The sequence below is a fragment of the Hyalella azteca genome, unplaced genomic scaffold, assembly GCF_000764305.2.
Source record: "Hyalella azteca isolate HAZT.00-mixed unplaced genomic scaffold, Hazt_2.0.2 contig11902, whole genome shotgun sequence".
Lineage (NCBI taxonomy): Eukaryota > Metazoa > Arthropoda > Malacostraca > Amphipoda > Hyalellidae > Hyalella > Hyalella azteca.
In genome coordinates, this window is record NW_025941878.1 from 6,318 (window position 1) to 26,576 (window position 20,259).

Consider the following 20,259-nt stretch of genomic DNA (forward strand, 5'->3'; position numbering starts at 1 on the left):
GGTGGGCAGTAGCGCGCTACATTTTCAGTAGCGGTAGCGGTAGCGGCTCTACATTTAAGGCAATGTAGCGGTAGCGGTAGCGCCCGCTACATATTTAAGTAGCGATACGAGGTTTTGCCGCTACAGCGCTACCGCTACATTTATAGATAAAGCCTTTAGATTTTACTTAATTGAGAGATTTTCATTGCAATTCGTCTAATTTATAACTTAACTTATTCCTTTAATTAAGCAACCTGAAAGTTGAACGTAAACTGCAAAAAACTTCAACTTAAAAAGTAATACAACACATGCCGACGCCAATCATGTTATAGACTTGAATGTCATCACAACTGTACGAACTCGAATACTGTACATTTATTTGTAAATAATGATATAAAATGATCATTTTACAAAAGTTCAAGGCTGCATTACACAAAAAAGTATTGCATGTACATCTATGGTAGTAGCTTTGTTGAACGCGTCTCGTTTGTAGCAATCAAACGAGTGCAAACACTTTGTAATTAAAGAGAGTAATGATCTATATATACAGATTTAATTCAACTAAATCTTTGTACATATTGTTAAAAAATGTTCATATATATATTTTTAAAATTGTCTTACGCAAAAACTATAGCACGCACAGACATGCGGTAAACTGCGTTAGACGCGCCTTTTCAGCAGCTACAAAATGAGGCAAGAAAACTGTAAAGCCAAAATTTCCGATTTTTAGGATAGCCGGTCCCCTTAATAGTATTAAATATTATTTAAAAACCAGCATGATACATACATAATATAAATTACAGAATAAAACGGTACGAAAGATTTCTGTGTAATGTTGTCAACCTCAGCCTGTTACTAGTGTCAACATGTTAGTTGTTACTTGTTAAGTTGTTACCAGTGACCGCTTACAGGTTTTTTCATCTTTCAGTTTGCTTACAGTTATTTTTACACAGTTATTTTTATGTTTCATCTTCCCTACATGGATGTCTACTTTAATCTACCAATCTCAAAAATAATCCACATATATATACAAAAAAAGACTGATTTTTATATGTATATGTGGATAATTTCTTAGATTGGTAGATTAATGTTCACATCCATGTAGGGAAGGTAAAACATAAAAATAACTGTAAATTTTATTTACTGTATCTAACCCTGGGGTAACCCATACTAGTTCGGTTAGGTTAATTGCAATAAAGTTGCATTGATAGGTATTGAAAAAGTTTTATTATCATTAAATGTTAATGAGTAAATCCCAATAGCAGAACAATAAATATTTAGAGATTTCCAATAATTTTTGCCATTGTAGCGGCTAATGTAGCGCGCTACATTTTACTGTAGCGGTAGCGGTAGCACCCGTTACAATCTAGTGGGTGTAGCGGTAGCGGTAGCGCCCGCTACATTTAGAGCATGTAGCGGTAGCGGTATAGCGCCGCTACATTTCCAAGTGGCGCTGCCCAGCTCTGTTTGTATCCAACATACTCCTTACAAAGATCTACACATACTTTTTGATCGCAATCCTATATAAAACGGTAAACACATACTCGCAGGTTAAAATTTACTACAGCTGATGGTTGTTCAAGTGAAATCCTTCGGTAATCCATGATTACTGAAGATAAGCAAATGATTTGTGGTTACTAAAACAAAATGATCTGTAGGATGAAACTCCTACGTTTGCAATTTCAGTTTCGGATGCACTTTCACTCAATTCATTGGCATTTTGAAATTCTGGCAAGGGGTTTTCGGTGCTATATTGTTGTGTGTTAAGATTGTGCATTGCTTTTGCGTGTTTACGTACTGTTTGAAATACGGCTCCCAGGCGTTAACTTCATTGTTCGTATTAAAATATAACGCAGTATATGTTCAGCCTCCGAACATATGCAACTAACTTATTTTACCATTTTAGGTAATACGGAGGATATACTATGAGATAAGCGTCTCTATGTGAGGCTCATTCATGCTTCGTGGGTGTGATGAATGTGTGATGCTAATTCAGGAAAATGAATTAAAAATCTGTAACTGATACAAAATTCTACCGAGGTTCTAAATGCATTGTCCTAGGTTCTAGTCTGAAATAAAAATCTGTCATATTGCTTAATTTTAGTGTCACGTGAAACATTACATTTCATTTAGAACATTTCATTTAGTGTCACGTGAAACATTACAGGCTATTCTGTTCTTTTAATATCCAACTTATTATAACGAAGTTTTGCAGCATTAGCAAAAACTATGAACAGTTACAGCAATTTCAGAAATTACAATAAACTATTTTTTCAGCTTGAACGTACAGCGAATCAGCGACTTCCTTCGTCTCTCAATTATTGTTACAAGTAATTCATCATCCACTTGATGACTGCAGAGAACTTAGCAGGCTTGAACTTGAAACTTATTTCTTCAGCAACATCAAAATTTGTACTTTAATCGTTTGTCGCCGTGATGGTCGTGAGAGTAAAGTTCGAGTTCAAATAATCGTCATGAAAAATGTTGGAACGACAAAATTAATATTCGAATATCGAGATTTTTAATGACTTCGACACGCTTTCTTTTCTAATAGATTTATACACATTATACAAATTTCCTATGCATTAGTAGAGTCGAGTTAGAATTCTTTTACATCCAGTCTATCGTCCATGAAGGAATAGGTTTATAGAAACTCTGAGACATGGTTGCGCTTGATTTACTAAATAGAATTCACTACCTCTTCCATATTGTTACACTAAATCTTATACTACTCTAATAACACATTATAATTATATGTATATTATAACAGATTGACTGAAATGAGGTATGCGGTGACAGAGGTTCATAAATACTGGAAACAAGGAGAATTTTTAAGGCTAACTGATATAGACTTCTGGTGCATGAAGAATTTCGTTGGCTTGAGCGCATTTCGTTTTTTCATTCTATGCAGCCGCACCGACGAAGGTATAAATAATTTTCAACTTATTCAAAGAACTTGTTCACGCGATGTCACCAATGCATTAATAATGATGGCTTGGAGAAACTCAAAGACTACCTAACGCATTTTTGCCAAATCAACATTAAGAATTTTCCTTCTCGGATATATGAAGACATTTTATCCGTAACATGAAAAATTTTGTTTAAGCGTTTCCCATCACTGTACCTTGTTCCATTAAAAACTAATTTTGACTCTCTTTTTACAACACTTCTCTTTAACTTCACTTCTTTTTTGGATGTTTGTCTGTCTGTCTGCTACAATTCTTATAATCGAAATTTAACACACTTCTACTTATCCTATCGATCTGAAATTTTGCGCACTTGCGTAAAATTGGAGACAATGCAAGAATCAAATGACAAAATAAATGATTTTAAAAATTAAAATTTTTTCAATATTAAAAAAATTGAAAAAATATAATTTTGTCAGCTACGAATCTTAAAACTGATATTTGACACACTATTACCTGTCTAATTGATCTGAACTTTTGCACACTCTTGTGAAGTCGGAGGCAATGCATGAATCAATTGACAGAATAAATAATTAAAAAAAAATTTATAATTAAAAAAAATTGAAGAATAAATTTTTTTAATATTTGAAAATAAAATGAGAAATTCATTGTACTTCTTTAACATTGGAGAAACTGGATTCTTTAGAAGTGTTGTCTTTAAAAAGTAATTTTTAAACCTATATTATTTAGCTTCTAAAATGTTCTCCATAATTCAGAGTACATCAACTTTCGTAATGAGAAAATCATAATCATACATTGCGCCACTTGTGTACTCTTGACATTGACACTTTTTTTATATTTCCACTTTTTTCTTGAAAATTTCCTCTCATCAACATTAGTGATTATCAAAGTTATTAGGTTCGTGTGATGCAATGTAAGAATGGATTCGCATGAAGCTGTGTTCGTGTTCTCTTGCGTTTAGATGCGTTCTTTTGTGTTCAGGCGCCTGTGCACAGATTAAGGTTAAAATAGTTTCCCATGTCAGTTGTGACCCTGATCTGTGAACTGATCCGGATTCAGTTGTTTTCTCTTGTATTTAGCTGTGTTCTCATGTGTTCATCGATGTTGTTGGAACCGATCCATGTAACGACAAGGGGTCAGACTAGATGTCTTAGTAACGTTTGAGAAGCGAATGAGTTGTGAAAAAAAGTTTACCTGACAAAACCAGAAAATTTCTCTTTCGTGACCTTTTCGCAATAGAAAAGTGATGTCATTGAATAAATTTTTAGTGATAATTTTTATTATTGTTAGTATTATTCCAGATATTTGGAAACTAAAAAAATTTGATGCCAGGTAGAATATTAATGGTAATTTTAATTTTCAAAATAGTAATTTTAAAGGCAAGAAGTTAAGATTGTGATTCCTTCGGAAGATGCCAAATAAAAGAAATGAATTATCATGCTAAATTATTGCTCAAGATATTTCAAGAATCGGAGTCGCATTTAATTCTCTGAGAATGGTGGCGTCCTCTTTGTAATAACAATACAGTATAATATCCTGAAAGCATATACGGCTTGATTGCGATGATAAACATATATATCGCTTCGTACTCGGCGTAAAATGCGTAACTTGTGCAAGTGACAACACAAACGAGTGCTGCACCGCTAGTATATTCAATATTCCTAATAAAAAATGAATGAATTATTAATAACTGGATCTTAGATTGTTCTTATTATTATAAGCAATAGCTGTAACGGCTGTAGTAAACGTAACGGTTGTAACGGCTGTTTAGTAAATAGCTGTAACTACTAAAACAATCCACATGATTCAATATTGCTTAAATTCAATCAATTTGACCATGGTGCAGCAGCATTGTTGGGAAAATTTCCCAACCTGGCTACTTGAAAATTACAACGAAGAAGTAGGGCTTACTCTGTCTATATAAGACAGAGGCGCAGCTCTCAAATTCAGTTACTTTAAATGTTTACGTATCTCATGCAGTTATACGCCGTCCTAACTGTTTCCATTGATCTTGATTTTGCGCCACATTTTTCTCGTGTATAACTAATTGTTTTATTTTGTTGTGCACAACCTTTGCCGAGTTACTGATTTATTTTGGATGCATGCGTTTGTCACCTGCTTTGAACACTTTGGCAGGCTCGTCAGGCTCTGTGTTAATTACCTCTTAAAGAATTAAATGCCTAACGTGAAACTAAACTTAATTGACCAATATCTTAAATTCTTAACTATTAATCTTTGTTTGGCGGGTTCCATTAAATCTTTAACTTGACCTTAACTTCTCTATAACTGAAATGCCGAAGTGTTCACTTCTCGTGGTGCATATTAACTTTGTGGAACAGTGGCGACCATTAAATTTGTTTAAGTGGTGCGGTTTGCGACCATTGTTGCAGCCGCGTTTCAACTTAATCAAAAAATTGCAAACAGCATACTTCTGTTAAACTTCACTTCCAAAAGCATTAAAAGTGCACTTATTTTTTAATTAATAAGGTGAGCTCTACCTTGAAATGAAATCGTTGAATTCCCGTAATTGAATATTTTAGCAGTATTTGTCCTCAAGTGCGTTAGTAAAAGTCCTTTCCTCGTACAGTATACATGTGGTCGGCTTCTGTCTTGCGTGACCGCCTGGACTTCTAAATTGTTCTACATTTCGAGTGACCTACGATAAAGTCTGGGATTAAAACTGAACTCCAAGCAACGATTACATCTGATTAAATTACTTCGATTGGCCTCTATTTGTTTTGATCCTTCTGAAATATTAGCTTTACATCTAGAAGGGAGAAATTTCCCTACAGCATGACGAATTATTAAAAATGTTATCTCTCCAAACTTTATATTTGGAAGGAAGAAGACGATGGAAATTATTGAAAGTGAAGAAGGACTTTAAGGAGGTCGTCAATATCAGAAACTGAAAAAAATAACTTCTCCGTTTTAGAGGCTCATTTCGTTATTGCGGAAAAGGCGCGCCTAACGCAGCTTACCGTATGCGTATGTGCGCGCTGAGTTTTTGTGTGAGATAGTTTTTAATTTATTTAAAGTGAGCATTTTATGACTATATTTTACAGTAAGAAATTTTAAAGAATTATTTCATTTATATCATATTGTTGTTATATTATATTATTATATTGTTGTTATATCAACTGTTCGAGTCTGGATAACGATAAGCATGATATTACCTTCAATGCGAGTAATAGGCGCTGCGATAGCTGGAGATACAGTAACAAGCAAGTTTTTTTAACGTTTACTTACATTTTACTAATTTGGCTCTACTGAACGATTACAATTTCTAAAACATGTCGTCTTAAAAATTTTTCTCTTCTTATGATTTTCGAGCTACCACATTGAGAGACATACAATTCGATTTGTTAAAAAAATATCGATTTTTTCGATAAATATATTTTTTCGAAAAAATATTCGATTTGTTAAAAAATAAAAGGTCTAGACGCTATTTTTCTGATTTGTCTATTGTGTGAATTAGATATTGAAATGACTGGGGGGAAGGGTGGAAAATAGGAAAAGTCCATTAAGAAAATGGGAAAAAGATAGCAAATACGGTCAATGGTAACGATGATAGCAAATACGGTCACAGGCCAATTTCAGTAACGTAAAATGCCACTTAAAATCACAATTTGCATCCCTTCGTTATTATATCTTGACTCATTAACTCACCTGTATTCTAAGGAATATTCGTAAGGACGTTGTACGAATATTCCTCGTCGTAGTTCATTATACAGTGCACATTTAATTTTGTTGTCTTCAGATTCATATCATTTACGTTGACGTCCAATTTAGAATAATTTCATCATATCTGATGAACTATTTACGTATCAAAAAGCATTAGCATGTAGGTGGCTTACATATTTGCTCCAGCTGCAAATTTATTTATTTTTTTGCATAAGGGATGTTTCAATTTTGGGGAAACTTTTAAGAATTTGTTTCTGGTCACGCAAAATGTCACAGTACACTTTGATCATCAAGGTGCAAGTTTTCTTAATCACAATCTAGTTTTAGCGTATTCGGGCATTTAACCTAATTTTGTCAGTATTTAGCTACTTTGGTATTCAACCAATTCAGTCATTAATCGTCGCTCGACTTTTCTTCATAAACTTTATAAAATTCGTTTCATTGGGTAGGGACGTTATTGCGTGATTTAGCAATCCTGAGCTCCATCAAAGCTAAGTTCATCCACTCATGAAGCAAACCAATGCAAATATGCTTGTAGCCGCGAAGAGTGCAAGCTCCGCGACCGATCGTATCAATTGATATGCCAAAGACCACGCCAAGCTTTTGTCCGGACGTGAGGCGAGTGATGAAGAACAAAGTTTGAATTGACATTTGCAGCCCACTGTATAAGCTCCCAATGATAATGGTCCTTAATTTCTGAGTTTATCATTGTGTTATTCAAATAAAGAGGATGAACTAATCGAATAAATTATTTTAATCAGTTGCCGGGTCATTTCGTAAAAAATTAGGATAATTAAATGTCGAAATAATTCTTCAACTAATAAACGTTCTATTGAATAAATAATTATTAGCACGTGTTTCAGCCGGCCTACGGAGTGGCTGTCGAAGATAAATTCCATTGTGTCGTTGACGGCAGAGAATCGATCGTCTATATAACCTTCACTGGAATTACCTGGCCCTTGAAGAGTGCGATGTTAGTTCCAAGTGCGCAGCCGTCCAGAGATGGCGCTGACAGTTGGGGCCAAAGGTAAGGAGATTTGAAATATAATTAAAAAGTTGAGTTAAAATGTTAACTATCTCATGAAAATGTTTTTTTTTTGATTGACTACGGTGCTAAGAAAATTTTCGAATTTTTTAAACGATGAATATCTGTTGAACCCATTGCTTATGCTCGTTAGAAAACATATGCCTAGAGGTGTATTTTGCATTGATTTTTGGTACTCATAAGCGACTTATTATTTCAACAGATTCCTGTGACGTTGAGAAGGCATGTAATCCTAGCCACGTATAACATGGAAACGCCATAACTGTATTTGAAATAATCAAGCCTCAATTACCTATTATTTAAATTCTTAAATTACTTGCCCCCATTTAAAATATGTATATGAGGTACGAGCATTATTCATATTATGAATTTTCCTTCTTTCATGGATGCAAAATGAAATTGTCTCCAGTTTTCTTTGCAGCGACACTGCTGGCTTTGTGCTGCACTGTGGCAACCGCCTTGTCCACCGGCCATCATCCTGACGCAGACGACGATGTCCTTCATCGTCACGTGAGGGACGAAGGCACCAGCCATCATCCCGACATGGACGTGCATGAACCACTCATACATTCCGTCCAGCTGGACGACGAAGGCCGCTACGTCCTCAGCTGGACGCCTCTGGACGATGACGTCATCTTCGAAGTTCAGGTAAGGTCTTTTGAGGCCGAAGCTTCAGTTGTATTCGTAAATTCAAACTTACAAATGCCTATACAAATTTCGGAATGCCCCTATTTATACCTATTATCCTTATTCATTAAAATTGGATTTAACGAAAATTTTGTTGTTGATTAACTTAATTTGGAACCCAAAAGTTATTGAAGTTTCAACTTATAATACCGCGTATATGTTTGCCATTGCCTAATTGAAATTTAATTAGTTTGCGTTTAATAACTCCCCTCTACAACCCTTTGCGTCATCGTAGGTAGCGGCGCTGGGGTATGTAGGACTCGGCTTCTCACCCACAGGAGGGATGACGGGAGCCGACATCATCCTGGGCTGGGTGACCGAGGATGGGAACGTCACTCTCACTGTCAGTAACTTGCGTGTTAATGTTTGAACAAAGATGCGTAATGATGATGATCATAATGATGAGAATATATGAAGTGATAAGCTGGGATCGTCTGAAGAGGACTGTGACATTGCGCTTTGAGCGCCATCTATGCGACTATGTCGTTCATGATTGAAAACAAGTATTATTTAAATTCAACTTAATTACTCCATTGAAGTCAAGCGTAGATGACACCTCAGTTTGGAATGTTGTTACTCAAAAAGTAATTCCTGTTCATTCCATTGTAATTGAGAAAAGTTCAGACTATTTAAGCTGTTTAAACTTTTATTGGTTATTTATTACAGTCCATGTTGTTTTCTATAAGACTTGAAAATTGAGAAAATTAAATTACAATTTAGAATAATTTTGGTTTAATCCCACAGAATTCTTTGAAATTTCCTTGACAAAAATAGGCAGTCGATTCAAAGCAAACAAACCTTTCTGTGATTTTGGTTATATTCTTGCATAAAACTGGATTTTGAGGACCAAATTTTTGTTTTACCTTTGAACGCAAGAAAAATGTATACATAAACTTTTGCGAATTTTTTTATTCTTTTTTTTTCACGCTTAACTTTTAAAAACTTAGATCTGTGCGCTTTTTTCATAGCATTTCTAATTACTGGTATAAGTCGCTATATTACTACGATATTCAATAATTAATATACTTAATTGAACTTAATCATAGTTTAATAATCCATTTAATTAATGCGTTCCCCTGTGCCAGGATCGCTACGCCAAAGGCGACGGTTCGCCGCTACTGGACGCGTCGCAGGACGTGACGCTCATGAGCGGCCGCCGCAACGCCACCCATACGACGATGCGCTTCAGCCGCCCCTGGGTGACCTGCGACGACCTGCACGACCTGCCCATTACCGTGAGTGTCGTGACCTGCCCATTACCGTGAGTGTCGTGACCTGCGACGACCTGCACGACCTGTCCATTACCGCGAGCGTCGTGACCTGCCCATTACCGTGAGTGTCGTGACCTGCCCATTACCGTGAGTATTGTAACCTGCCCATTACCGTGAGTATAGTGACCTGCTCATTACCGTGAGTATAGTGACCTGCCCATTACCGTGAGTATCGTGACCTGCCCATTACCGTGAGTAAAGTGACCTGCTCATTACTGTGAGTATTGTGACCTGCCCATTACCGTGAGTAAAGTGATCTGCCCATTACCGTGAGTATCGTGACCTGCCCATTACCGTGAGTATCGTGACCTGCCCATTACCGTGAGTGTCGTGACCTGCCCATTACCGTGAGTATCGTGACCTGCCCATTACCGTGAGTTTATTGACCTGCCCATTACCACGACTTTCGTAACCAACCCATTTCCATGTTTTTGTTTCGGGCATATGACAGTGATGGCGGGAAAATTTGTGAGGAAATATATCGAAGTTTATCGAAACAATGTATCATAAAAAGGTTCAATTTTGTTCCTGGTTCTCAGGCCGACACAGTCCGCGTAATTTACGCCTTCGACGACGAAATCCCGGACGCGTCGGCGCCGAATCTGCCGTACCACGACCACCGCGGCACCAAGAGCCTCTATCTGAAGGAGGCGCCGGTGGAGATGCCTCCAGCTTCAGGAGATGTCTTGCACTGGGAAGTCTTGGCTCCTAATGTGAGTTTAGTCTTCTTCCTAAGACATTGAAGTGAATTTTGTGTCCTAAGGTTTCCAGGGAAATGAATTTTTGGCAAAAGAAATGTGAACAAAAATCTCATAATCGCAATATAGGCGTGCTCTTCAACCACTCAGCTTCACCTGCACGAAATACGTAAGAGAGAAAGTAACGCTCATTTGTACGACGGGCAGCAGTCTCAATTTATCTTTTTTTCTTCTTATCCACCTTATATAACTTTCTATGTACATTAAAAATGATAATTGAACAAAGGTTTTGTCACACTTTACATTCCTCGACATTTCGTGATCGATTTGGTCCCTGCAAGCCGTTGCAATAGGCCAGCAGCATCAGGTAAATAATAGAACAATAAGAATGTCAGCGTTCTAAACCAACAACAACTTTGGCCTTTACTGACATTCTTATTTATCATGTGAACTTCATCTAGTGTGGGTCATTACGTCAAGAATATAAGGGTCAAGAAAGAATAAGGAATAAGGTCATTACGTCAAGAAAGAATAAGGAGGATATTACCCTTTGTAATGTGTTATTGTGTCAAACAGAGGAAAATGGTGACTTATTAGACTAGATGTACTGTGTCAATGAGATGTCACGCTACGTAATCTATCAGGAAATGGTAGCTTTTAAATTCTGAAAATGAGACAAAGATGTGAAATCGAGACCTCGTTGGCGTGCCTGTGTCAGTGACCAGAGCTAAAATCTCACAATATATCTTACACCATGATTATTGCATTTTTGGCACGTATTCTAAAAATTTTGCTCCCTTAGGCATGTGTTACTGTCCCGCGAATCATTAGTCTTTGAATTAAAGGTGTTTCAAACCATTACCAAACACAAAAAACTATCATCCACTTAATTAATTATAATTTGTCTGTATATCATCAATGCCACTTGTGTTTCAACTCAATATACCATGATGAAGACGGGAGACTTTGCATCTCGTTATTTTTTGTGTTCAAAACAAAGTCATTAAGAAATGATCAGATTCTGTATTCTCGTTTCCACTTATTTATTTCTTTTTTACTTTAGTTTTATTCCAAAAAATATCCCTATGTGTCTCTCATTTTCCATTATTTAATTGTTGAAATTACCGTGCACTTTTCTTTGCTGTTTTAGGTTCATCTACCTAACAACCTGACCACGCTGTATTGGTGCAAGCTCTTCCGCATGCCAGAATTGCGCACCAAGCATCACTTTATTGCGGTAAGTGTTTTTTTTACAAGCAGGATTAATTTCCATCACAATGACTCAACAAGCTCTATTTTACAACAGAATCCGGAGTCGTAAGGCCTGTAATGAACAATTAATTTTAACAATAATCGTTGATATTAGTTAATTTAATATAAGGGAATCGGTACCAACTGTAGTTTACTACTTGAATATATGAAACTTAGCTTGAGCACACAATGGCCCGTATGCTAACTACGGCACTAGCACTACGAAGTAGCACTATGCACTACGAAGTGTTCTGTTGGTATGCTAAATACGTCACAGACACTAAGCACTTCGAAGTAGCTCTAGAATGTTTAGTGTCGCTTAGTGTCGCACTACAGATTCGTATGCAGAAAGACTTTGAAGTGCTACTTCGCTGTTAGAGTACTCTATAGTGCCGCACTACGCTATGAGTCTATTGAAGAATGGTAGTTAAGTGCTCAAATAATTAATTATTCCCCAAGTAATTCTAATTCCTTGCAGAAGATTGATGTAAAATGTCTAATTGTGATGGTATATAATGGTACTAGTGAAAATTGTGATGGTGAGCTGAAATTCGCAATGCGTCTGCGCACCTTTCCCACAATACAGTATATTCAAAGACCACGTTTCCCAAAGACATCGAACAAAAGAGAGAAACATGGAAAGTTCTTGCAGAAGAATTCAAAATGACTAAAAAAAAAAATTCAAAACATTGTATCAAAAAACAAGAAAAGTATTTTCTACTTCTACGCTGTTCATCTGTTTCGCCAAGGAAAATGTCAGCCATACGAATAACATGTTATTCACTGAAGCGTTACACTTTGTTATATATTCATGGCATGTAGTTCCTAAGGTTTTTACGCGATGATGTCTTTGCTGTAAGCCAAACAGATCCATAGCTGACGAAGTAAACAAGGTTAAATATACCGTAGTGTCGTCGTGAAGTGCGGTGTGTAGGACACTTCAGATTATTGTAGTGCACGTTATGCTTTCAGCCCTATTTAGCATACCAACCGTAGTGTTCCATGCCGCACTATGGCTTGTATAGTGCGTAGTGCTACTTCATAGTGCTAGTGCCCTATTTAGCATGCCAACCGTAGTGTTCCATGTCGCACTAGTACGGCACTACGGCTTGTATAGTGCGTAGTGCTACTTCATAGTGCTAGTGCCCTATTTAGCATGCCAACCGTAGTGTTCCATGTCGCACTATAGTAGGCACTACGGCTTGTAATGCGTAGTGCAACTTCGTAGTGCTAGTGCCCTATTTAGCATACGGGCCAATATTTCAGCGAAAGTGAACAAAAATTTATTCCGGGTGAGCAACAACATGAGCATTGAATATATAATTAATAATAACAATTTGAGTCATTATTAATTAATAATGCAATTGCCATTACTTGAATTATTCAGTCGGAACCAGTAATCAGCAAGAAGAACAAGCAGTACGTACACCACATGCTATTGAACGAATGTCACATCGACGACAGCTTATCGACCCTTATTATTAATTAATAATGCTAATAATTGCAATTATTCAGTCGGAACCTGTAATCAGCAAGGTGAACAAGCAGTACGTACACCACATGCTCTTCTATGAATGTCACATCGACGACAGTTCGTCGCGCCTACAGCGCTACGTGGACCAGCCCGGCGTGCAGTGCTACGGACCTGACATGCCACTATCCTGGTACCGATGTGGCCGCCCTCTGGTGGCTTGGGGGACTGGAGGGGAAGGTAGGAAGGAACAGTATTTCATAAAAGAATTTATGCAATTATTGCTATAAGTTTATCTTATGATTTTTGCAATTCTCGTAATATCACTCAATTATTTCCCGTATTTATAAAATAAATTGATGTTCAACAAGAAGTTACCGTTTTGCGCCTATTCTTAATTCAGCATAAAAATTTTAACATGATTTTCGGAACCTTTTTTCTTATTAATTCCGTTAATCTTACTCTTCACGTGACCATTGCGTTGTCAGAGTAATCAATATTAGGTACGAAATAAATATTTTTCAAATGATAATGTTTTATCTACATATCAGAGGAAGCTAAATCTATTCAACTGAATCATTTAATTTTGCTTCACCTGATCTCAAAATGAATTTTCTGTAAAATTTTGTATCAAATCCTTTTTCATTGAGTTCAGAATGAAATTATTAATAAGCTGACACTCATCCCGTATATTCTTGACAATTTTATGTTTTCCGTGTCAAAAAATTATATTTTTATTGTCATTTACCGGGTTAGGAAGCAATACTAGTTATTCTTATTGCTCGTTGAACTAGGAGAGGCCCTTCCACCCCACGTGGGCACGCCACTTGGAGAAGAGTGGAACGGAGCAACATATTTTATGCTCGAAATCCACTACAACAACCCGACTATGACTCCTGGTGAGGAAATAAACTTAAACTTAAACGAAAATCAGTGATATAACTCGTTTTGTGTCTTTGAATTTATGTAAATATTTGAAAGAATATTTTTGTTCATTACGATCCATTTACGTTATTTATTTTTAAGAACTGAAATTAAGAGAGTGAGAGGCCCAAATTCTCCGAATAGATAAAAAATCTATGTCTACGGAGACAGCTAATAACTTTTAACTATCACTTATTCTCTCTAATTGTGCTAGTTGAAATGCATTAATAATGTAGGCAAGTAAATAATTAGGTTGTAAACAATAATATAAGGCAAATAGTGGTATCCATTATAATCAATTTTGAGGCGTTGTTATTGGTTCTTTTGTAGCAGCTACATTGTTAAGACAAGCTATAATTGAAAAGAAAGTTACATGGGATAACGTAAGTTACACTTATTTCTCACTTTTTAAAATTATTAATAATTATATTAAATATATTAATTATTTCTCACTTATTAATAAACGATGATTAAACTAATCAATTAGTGATGACATTTTCTACGCATTTAGACAATTTTATTTTCTAAATTTCCACGAAATTTAAAAAAAACTGGGATGAATTTCAAATTCATCCATAAATCCAATCACAAACATTTTAACACATATTTTATTTTTATGGGTTAAAGTAACGGCGTTTATTTCATTATTATTAGAAACTACGCTTCTAATATTAGTATTGGAAACGACAGTTCATATATTATTATTATAAATTTATTAGTTATTAATTACATTATCTCGAGGAGTTCTTCTAAGTTTAATAATAAAGGCTAAAACTAAAAAAGTTGCATAAAACATTTTAAAACAAAACAGAACGTTTCGGGCTATGCCCATCATCAGCTAGTAAAATACATCTGGAAATACATGGAAATCAATTTTAGTAAATAAATTTAGAAAATGAAAGGAAAAAAAGGAAAAATAAAACACAACTATTGACCTATAATCGAAAGAGGAAAAGAGCTGGATTGGTTATTCAATTTAGGGTTAAGTTTATGGATGTAAAGAGACTCTAAAATTCGTAGATCGGTTTGGCTGCTAGCGTTACGTACAAAGAATTTTAAATTGATTGATGGACACGGGAGGAGCAAGTGAGCACTGTTCTGTATGAAGTCTGACTGATGAATGAGGCGGCTGAGCAAGTGGACGCCCAGTACGGAAACTTCTTCCAGCATGTTCGGCAGCTCTGGTGAAAAGTGCTCGTGCGGTCATACCGACGTAGCTAGATGCACATTGTGCACAACTGAAAGAATATACCAGAGAAGACCTAGATGCTAAAGGAAGTCTATCTTTGTAATTGAAAAAAGAACCTATTGTAAATTTATTTACCAAAACAATATTGAACTCTATACCGATGAAATATTCCGAGAGAAGCCTTTGGATATCAATTTTCATACGTTCGGATTGGTGGCCGAAAACTTAAACCTAAATTGAATAACCAATCCATGCTCTTTTCCTCTTTCGGTTCTAGGTCAATAGTTGTGTTTTTTTCCTTTTCTTCCTTTTCATTTTCTAAATTTAATTACGTTATTATAATTATAGTAATATTATAATTTTAGTAATATTATAATTCTAGTAATAACTCTTCTCGGTAATTATTCGTTCATTATTCCCCCCACTCTCAGATGTGATCGACAGCAGCGGGCTGCGTCTGTTCTACACGTCGACGCTGCGGCAGCACGACAGCGGTACGCTGGAGCTCGGGCTCCCGCCTCGCCCAACCCTGATCGTCCCGCCTCAGAGCGCAGAATTCAGGGCTGTGGGGCACTGTAGTCCAGCCTGCACCTCTCAGGTGCCGGGAACTGCAATTTATTTTAAACTATGATATTTCTAATCGTCTGATTTTATGCGTTAATGATTTTGAAAATTAAATTAAGTACAGATAAGGACAAAATTATGTCAATTGTAGGGTAATACTTTGTTTTCATAACTAAGAATTAAATTTTGTTTCGTAATTTATGAAATAAAATTGTCATTCATTGTATGGAAAGGGAACTTTTCTTCTTGCTCTTCGATCATAAACTTTTTGTTCCAACATGAAACAAACGTAAGGCTTTCTGAAGAACGTTTTTGGGTAAGATTTTGCTTTTTTTGCATTTGATTAACTAACTATGTACATTGTTGTACTTGCAGGCTCTGCCAGCAGGAGGGCTGCAAGTGCTGGCAGGCATCCTGCACGCACATCTCCTGGGCCGCGCTGTCACTCTCAGGCACATCCGTGACGGCAAAGAACTTCCTCCTATACTCGCTGGTGAAAATGACATTTTTATGGTATTTTATGGCCCCGTGTATAAGCACCTTTAAGTTCTACAAAAGAAATTTGTAAAATAACTTTTGAATACAAATTTCCAAACGCTTCCCCAAATATTTTAACTAATAACTTCTCAAAATTCCGAAATATATTTTCAATGATTACAAATTTTTTTTAAAAAACTCAAAACCTTTTTAAATTTATCATCTACAAGCAAGAATATAACTTTTTGGATACTTTACAAATAAATATTTTGAAAATCTACGTTTGCAGAGAACATCTTCAAATAACGATTACGGACTTGTAACGTTTGTACAGATCATCACTACGACTTCAACTACCAGCAAAAACGACAACTGGCGAAGGAAGTCACGATCTTGCCTGGCGATCATCTGATCGTGACGTGCTCATATGATTCAACTCATCGCCTGCAGCCCACATTCGTTAAGACCTGTCTTTTATACTCCATAAATACAAAAAATGTGTAATTTTTTTGATGTGGATAGATTTCGATGACGGAAAATTTCCAGGGCTTTCTGACTTTATTTATTTGTAAATTTCCCATTGAGAGTTTCGTCCGGTAATCGAATTTCTTCATTAATTGCTGATTTACTTCGCTTAATGTATATTTAAAACATACTCATATAAGATATTTCTACATCTACCGAGACTATTTATGGATGGAAATAAATTTGGTCGTGAGTTTTATTCACAGCACATTTTTACCCACACAGGGAGGGTTAAGCACCAACGAGGAGATGTGTCTTGTATACCTGACAGTTTACCCTCGTCCTGCCCTCTCGAAGTGCCAGTCTGAGCCTGACATGCCCGCGGTGTTTCACTCCGTGGGGGTCGAGAGCTTCTACCCAGAAACTGGCGGAACGAAAATGAGTTTACCGAATAGGTCAGCAACCAGAAATTTTAATTTAAAAGAGTTGAAGTTTTACCCATTTCTCTCTTGATTCACCATACCGATAGAAACTATTCTGAAATTTTATTCTAATCAACAATCTTATTTCGAAAAGTTTACCTTTATATTTGTTGTTTTTTCATGTAAATTAGGTAATGCTAACTATACGTTCGTTTGCTTAATATTAATTATCAAATTCAATCACATTAACGAAGTTAATTCCTACATTTATTTCTAATACACATTTATTTCTTATACACATTTATTTCTTATTTCCTTCACACACAACATTTCCACATGAAAATTTCCAACAATTTCCACATGAAAAAGGTTGCATAGTTTACATTTTTATTTCGGATGCCGTTGAGGAAATAGTGAATGTTCAGAAATCAAATGATGAGAGTTTTTCAGACTATATATTTTACAGCCTCCCGTCCCACTGTCTTAACACCCATACATTTTTTCAGGGCATTGGGCGCTGGCAGCCAAGAAGAAAGGTAAGATTAGTACTCGTTTGGTTCTATTGTAGAAAATCAAGATAAAATCGCGACGCCCAAATATACATATATAAACAGTTTGGTTCTTCTTATACTGATAATATAATACGATATCCATAATATGTACTTAAAGTTCGAGTTGAATATCTTTTTCTTAATATATTTAATAATAATAATTCATGTGAATAAAATACTGTAATTGTCAATATTAAGGTCATAACAAATTGATATCGTTTGAAACATAGCTGAATGCAGGGTTTATATCTTTGAACTAATGTTTTACATCCGGTGAGGTCAGTGAATGAAGTTATGGGTAACAATATACTAGATTTCAGATTTTTTTTTGATCGAGGTTCGAAATTTTCAGGATGAAGAACATGGCAGCAATGGAGGAGGCTCAGTACCGCAAAATGGTTGCTTCGAAAAATACAGACATGCACGTAAACGATATTATTTTCTACCAGCTATGGAATGAAACCATAATAAAGGAACCTTACGGTTTGTAATTCATAATTAACGGACCCTAAATACAATAATAAGAAAAAAATTGTGTAAATTGTAAATAATACACAGCTGATCATTATAATACAGGTATGTATATTCAATGCCAGAAAGCAGGGAAATATGAGAAGTACGCTTTCCTGAACTTAAAAATGTTAAAATTTTCATCTTGCCACATGAATAATTTTCTAGTATCTTGATTCTAAACAAATATTTTCGAATTATTTCCAGCACTTCAAAACATGACCTTCCTTCAACTGCTCAACGAGAGGAACTTGTGGCAGGATCCTAAGATCCTGGCAGACTTCCAGCGCGCTTCCAGCGACTCTACTTTCGTGCAGGAGTTTTGCCTCGATTCCAAAATGAAGCAGCTGGCTGTGCGTAAACTTTAAAATTGTAGGGTTATATTTACAGTGTGAATAAATGAAATTATCTAAGTATTTTTACACAATGCTGAATGATTTTTAAAATTTTCTTTACTAGATGAAGAAGACCAAGACTTTTTTAGTTTCTCTTGAAGGCAGTGATTATCATATATTGAATCTTTCAATACGCATTGAAATGCATTTTGCATTTCAATCGTATTTCAATGCGTATTTAATCTTTCAATACGCATTTTGGCACATTTTTATACCTATTCGCTGGAGCAATATTTCAAATTATTCATATATAAGCTGCCTCTATTTCACAGGAACCATCACTTCATCACTACCCTGTGTTCGAGCCGTACGTTGCTCCAGCGAAAGACTGCGTGGCAGCAAAGCAACATCCCAAAGAAATTACTGGATAAAAGGCACAGAATACTTCACAGAAGAGCATGCACAGAAAGTACACAGAGGAGCATTCACAGATAACTACACAGAAAGCACAAATAACTACTCAGAAGAGCATGCACAGATAACTACAAACAAAAGCATGCAGAGATAACTGCTAAGAAATGCATGCATGCACATACAACTACACTAAAAGGCATGTACAGAAAGTGGAAGAGAAGCATTTGAGCCTAGAATAAATGTCTTAGGAATAATGACCTAATCACCTTGTCTAAGCAGGAATCGAGAACAGAAGATGGTGTAAACTGTTAAATGGTTCTGAGAGAAACCAAACAGAAATTGTATAATAATGAAAACTGTGGAAATAGCAAATGGAATCAATAAAGGCTATCAAAGAAGAGCATGTAGATTCGACAACATCTATCTCTAATGTATGAAGCTATTAAGTAGCTTGATTTACAATATTTGGAGTTCGGTTGATTTCTTGATATTTTCACATCGATTCTTTCCTTATGTTACGAGTATCTTTTTTTGTTAATTCAATATATTTTAGTTCATGTAAAGCATTTCTGAATTTTTACTTTAAAATTTTATCGTCATATTAATTTTCAACCAGCATCAGGATGTCCTTTTAATTTTTGAGCTCATTTTTCCCCCTGTCGGATTTACATTAAAAAAATTGTGTATAATTTGCAATCGGTTTAAATATATAGAATGAAGAAAAACATCATAGATGGATGTCAAGAACTTTTTTGATGGTAACTAGTTATTATTATTGACTGTACTTCTATGCAAGTCAAAATTCTTCGAATATTTGTAAGGTTTCTCACTGAGTTTTTACTGCTTCGGTGTGAACATTGCAAGCTGTCGCCCTCGCTCGTAGCCGTTAAGAATGTATTAGTCTAAGATTGCGTAACCTAGATTCACTAATTCAATTAACACTTTACAAAATACTTGCACAAAATAAATTATTTTTTTTAACCTTTCGAACTGCGCGCGATGAAGCTAAACTCGAAAATTGGCCCAGCGTGAAGTGAAACTTATATTATTCCTGTGTTTAAAAATAGTTAATTCGAACATATTTTAGAAATGGAACATTTACGGTATGAATTAATGAGGAAAATCAAAACTGCTTGCAAGGAATATATGACATATTTAAAAAACTAATTTATTCGCTCTATAAATACCTTTTTCTGCAATTAATCTGATTCTAGCAGATTCCAAGCTATAACACATTGCACAGTACGTGCATCGTAGATCGAATTATGCATTTATTATCAGTTTCAATGTAAGTACGAACTATACGCAACCGAAAGATTAGAATGTTATAAGCATGGTTAATTTATTTTGGGTTGGTATGATTTTATTGTGGTATGAAGCGTTGGCGAGCCCTCAGTT

The 20,259-nt window shown here is 35.7% G+C and overlaps 1 protein-coding gene across 1 annotated transcript; it reads left to right on the forward strand.

Moving 5' to 3' along the window:
* The first annotated feature begins 7,553 nt into the window (after window positions 1–7,553).
* LOC108676408 (DBH-like monooxygenase protein 1) lies at window positions 7,554–19,420 on the forward strand. The gene is made up of 16 exons (XM_018164483.2): window positions 7,554–7,614; window positions 8,054–8,280; window positions 8,555–8,662; window positions 9,405–9,554; window positions 10,130–10,303; window positions 11,439–11,525; window positions 13,055–13,250; window positions 13,805–13,909; window positions 15,555–15,721; window positions 16,063–16,180; window positions 16,499–16,623; window positions 16,915–17,084; window positions 17,558–17,587; window positions 17,955–18,085; window positions 18,320–18,465; window positions 18,780–19,420. The coding sequence occupies exons 1-16, from the start codon at window positions 7,590–7,592 to the stop codon at window positions 18,876–18,878; spliced, it is 2,058 nt and encodes a 685-aa protein (XP_018019972.1). The 5' UTR covers window positions 7,554–7,589; the 3' UTR covers window positions 18,879–19,420.
* The last annotated feature ends 839 nt before the right edge of the window (window positions 19,421–20,259 follow it).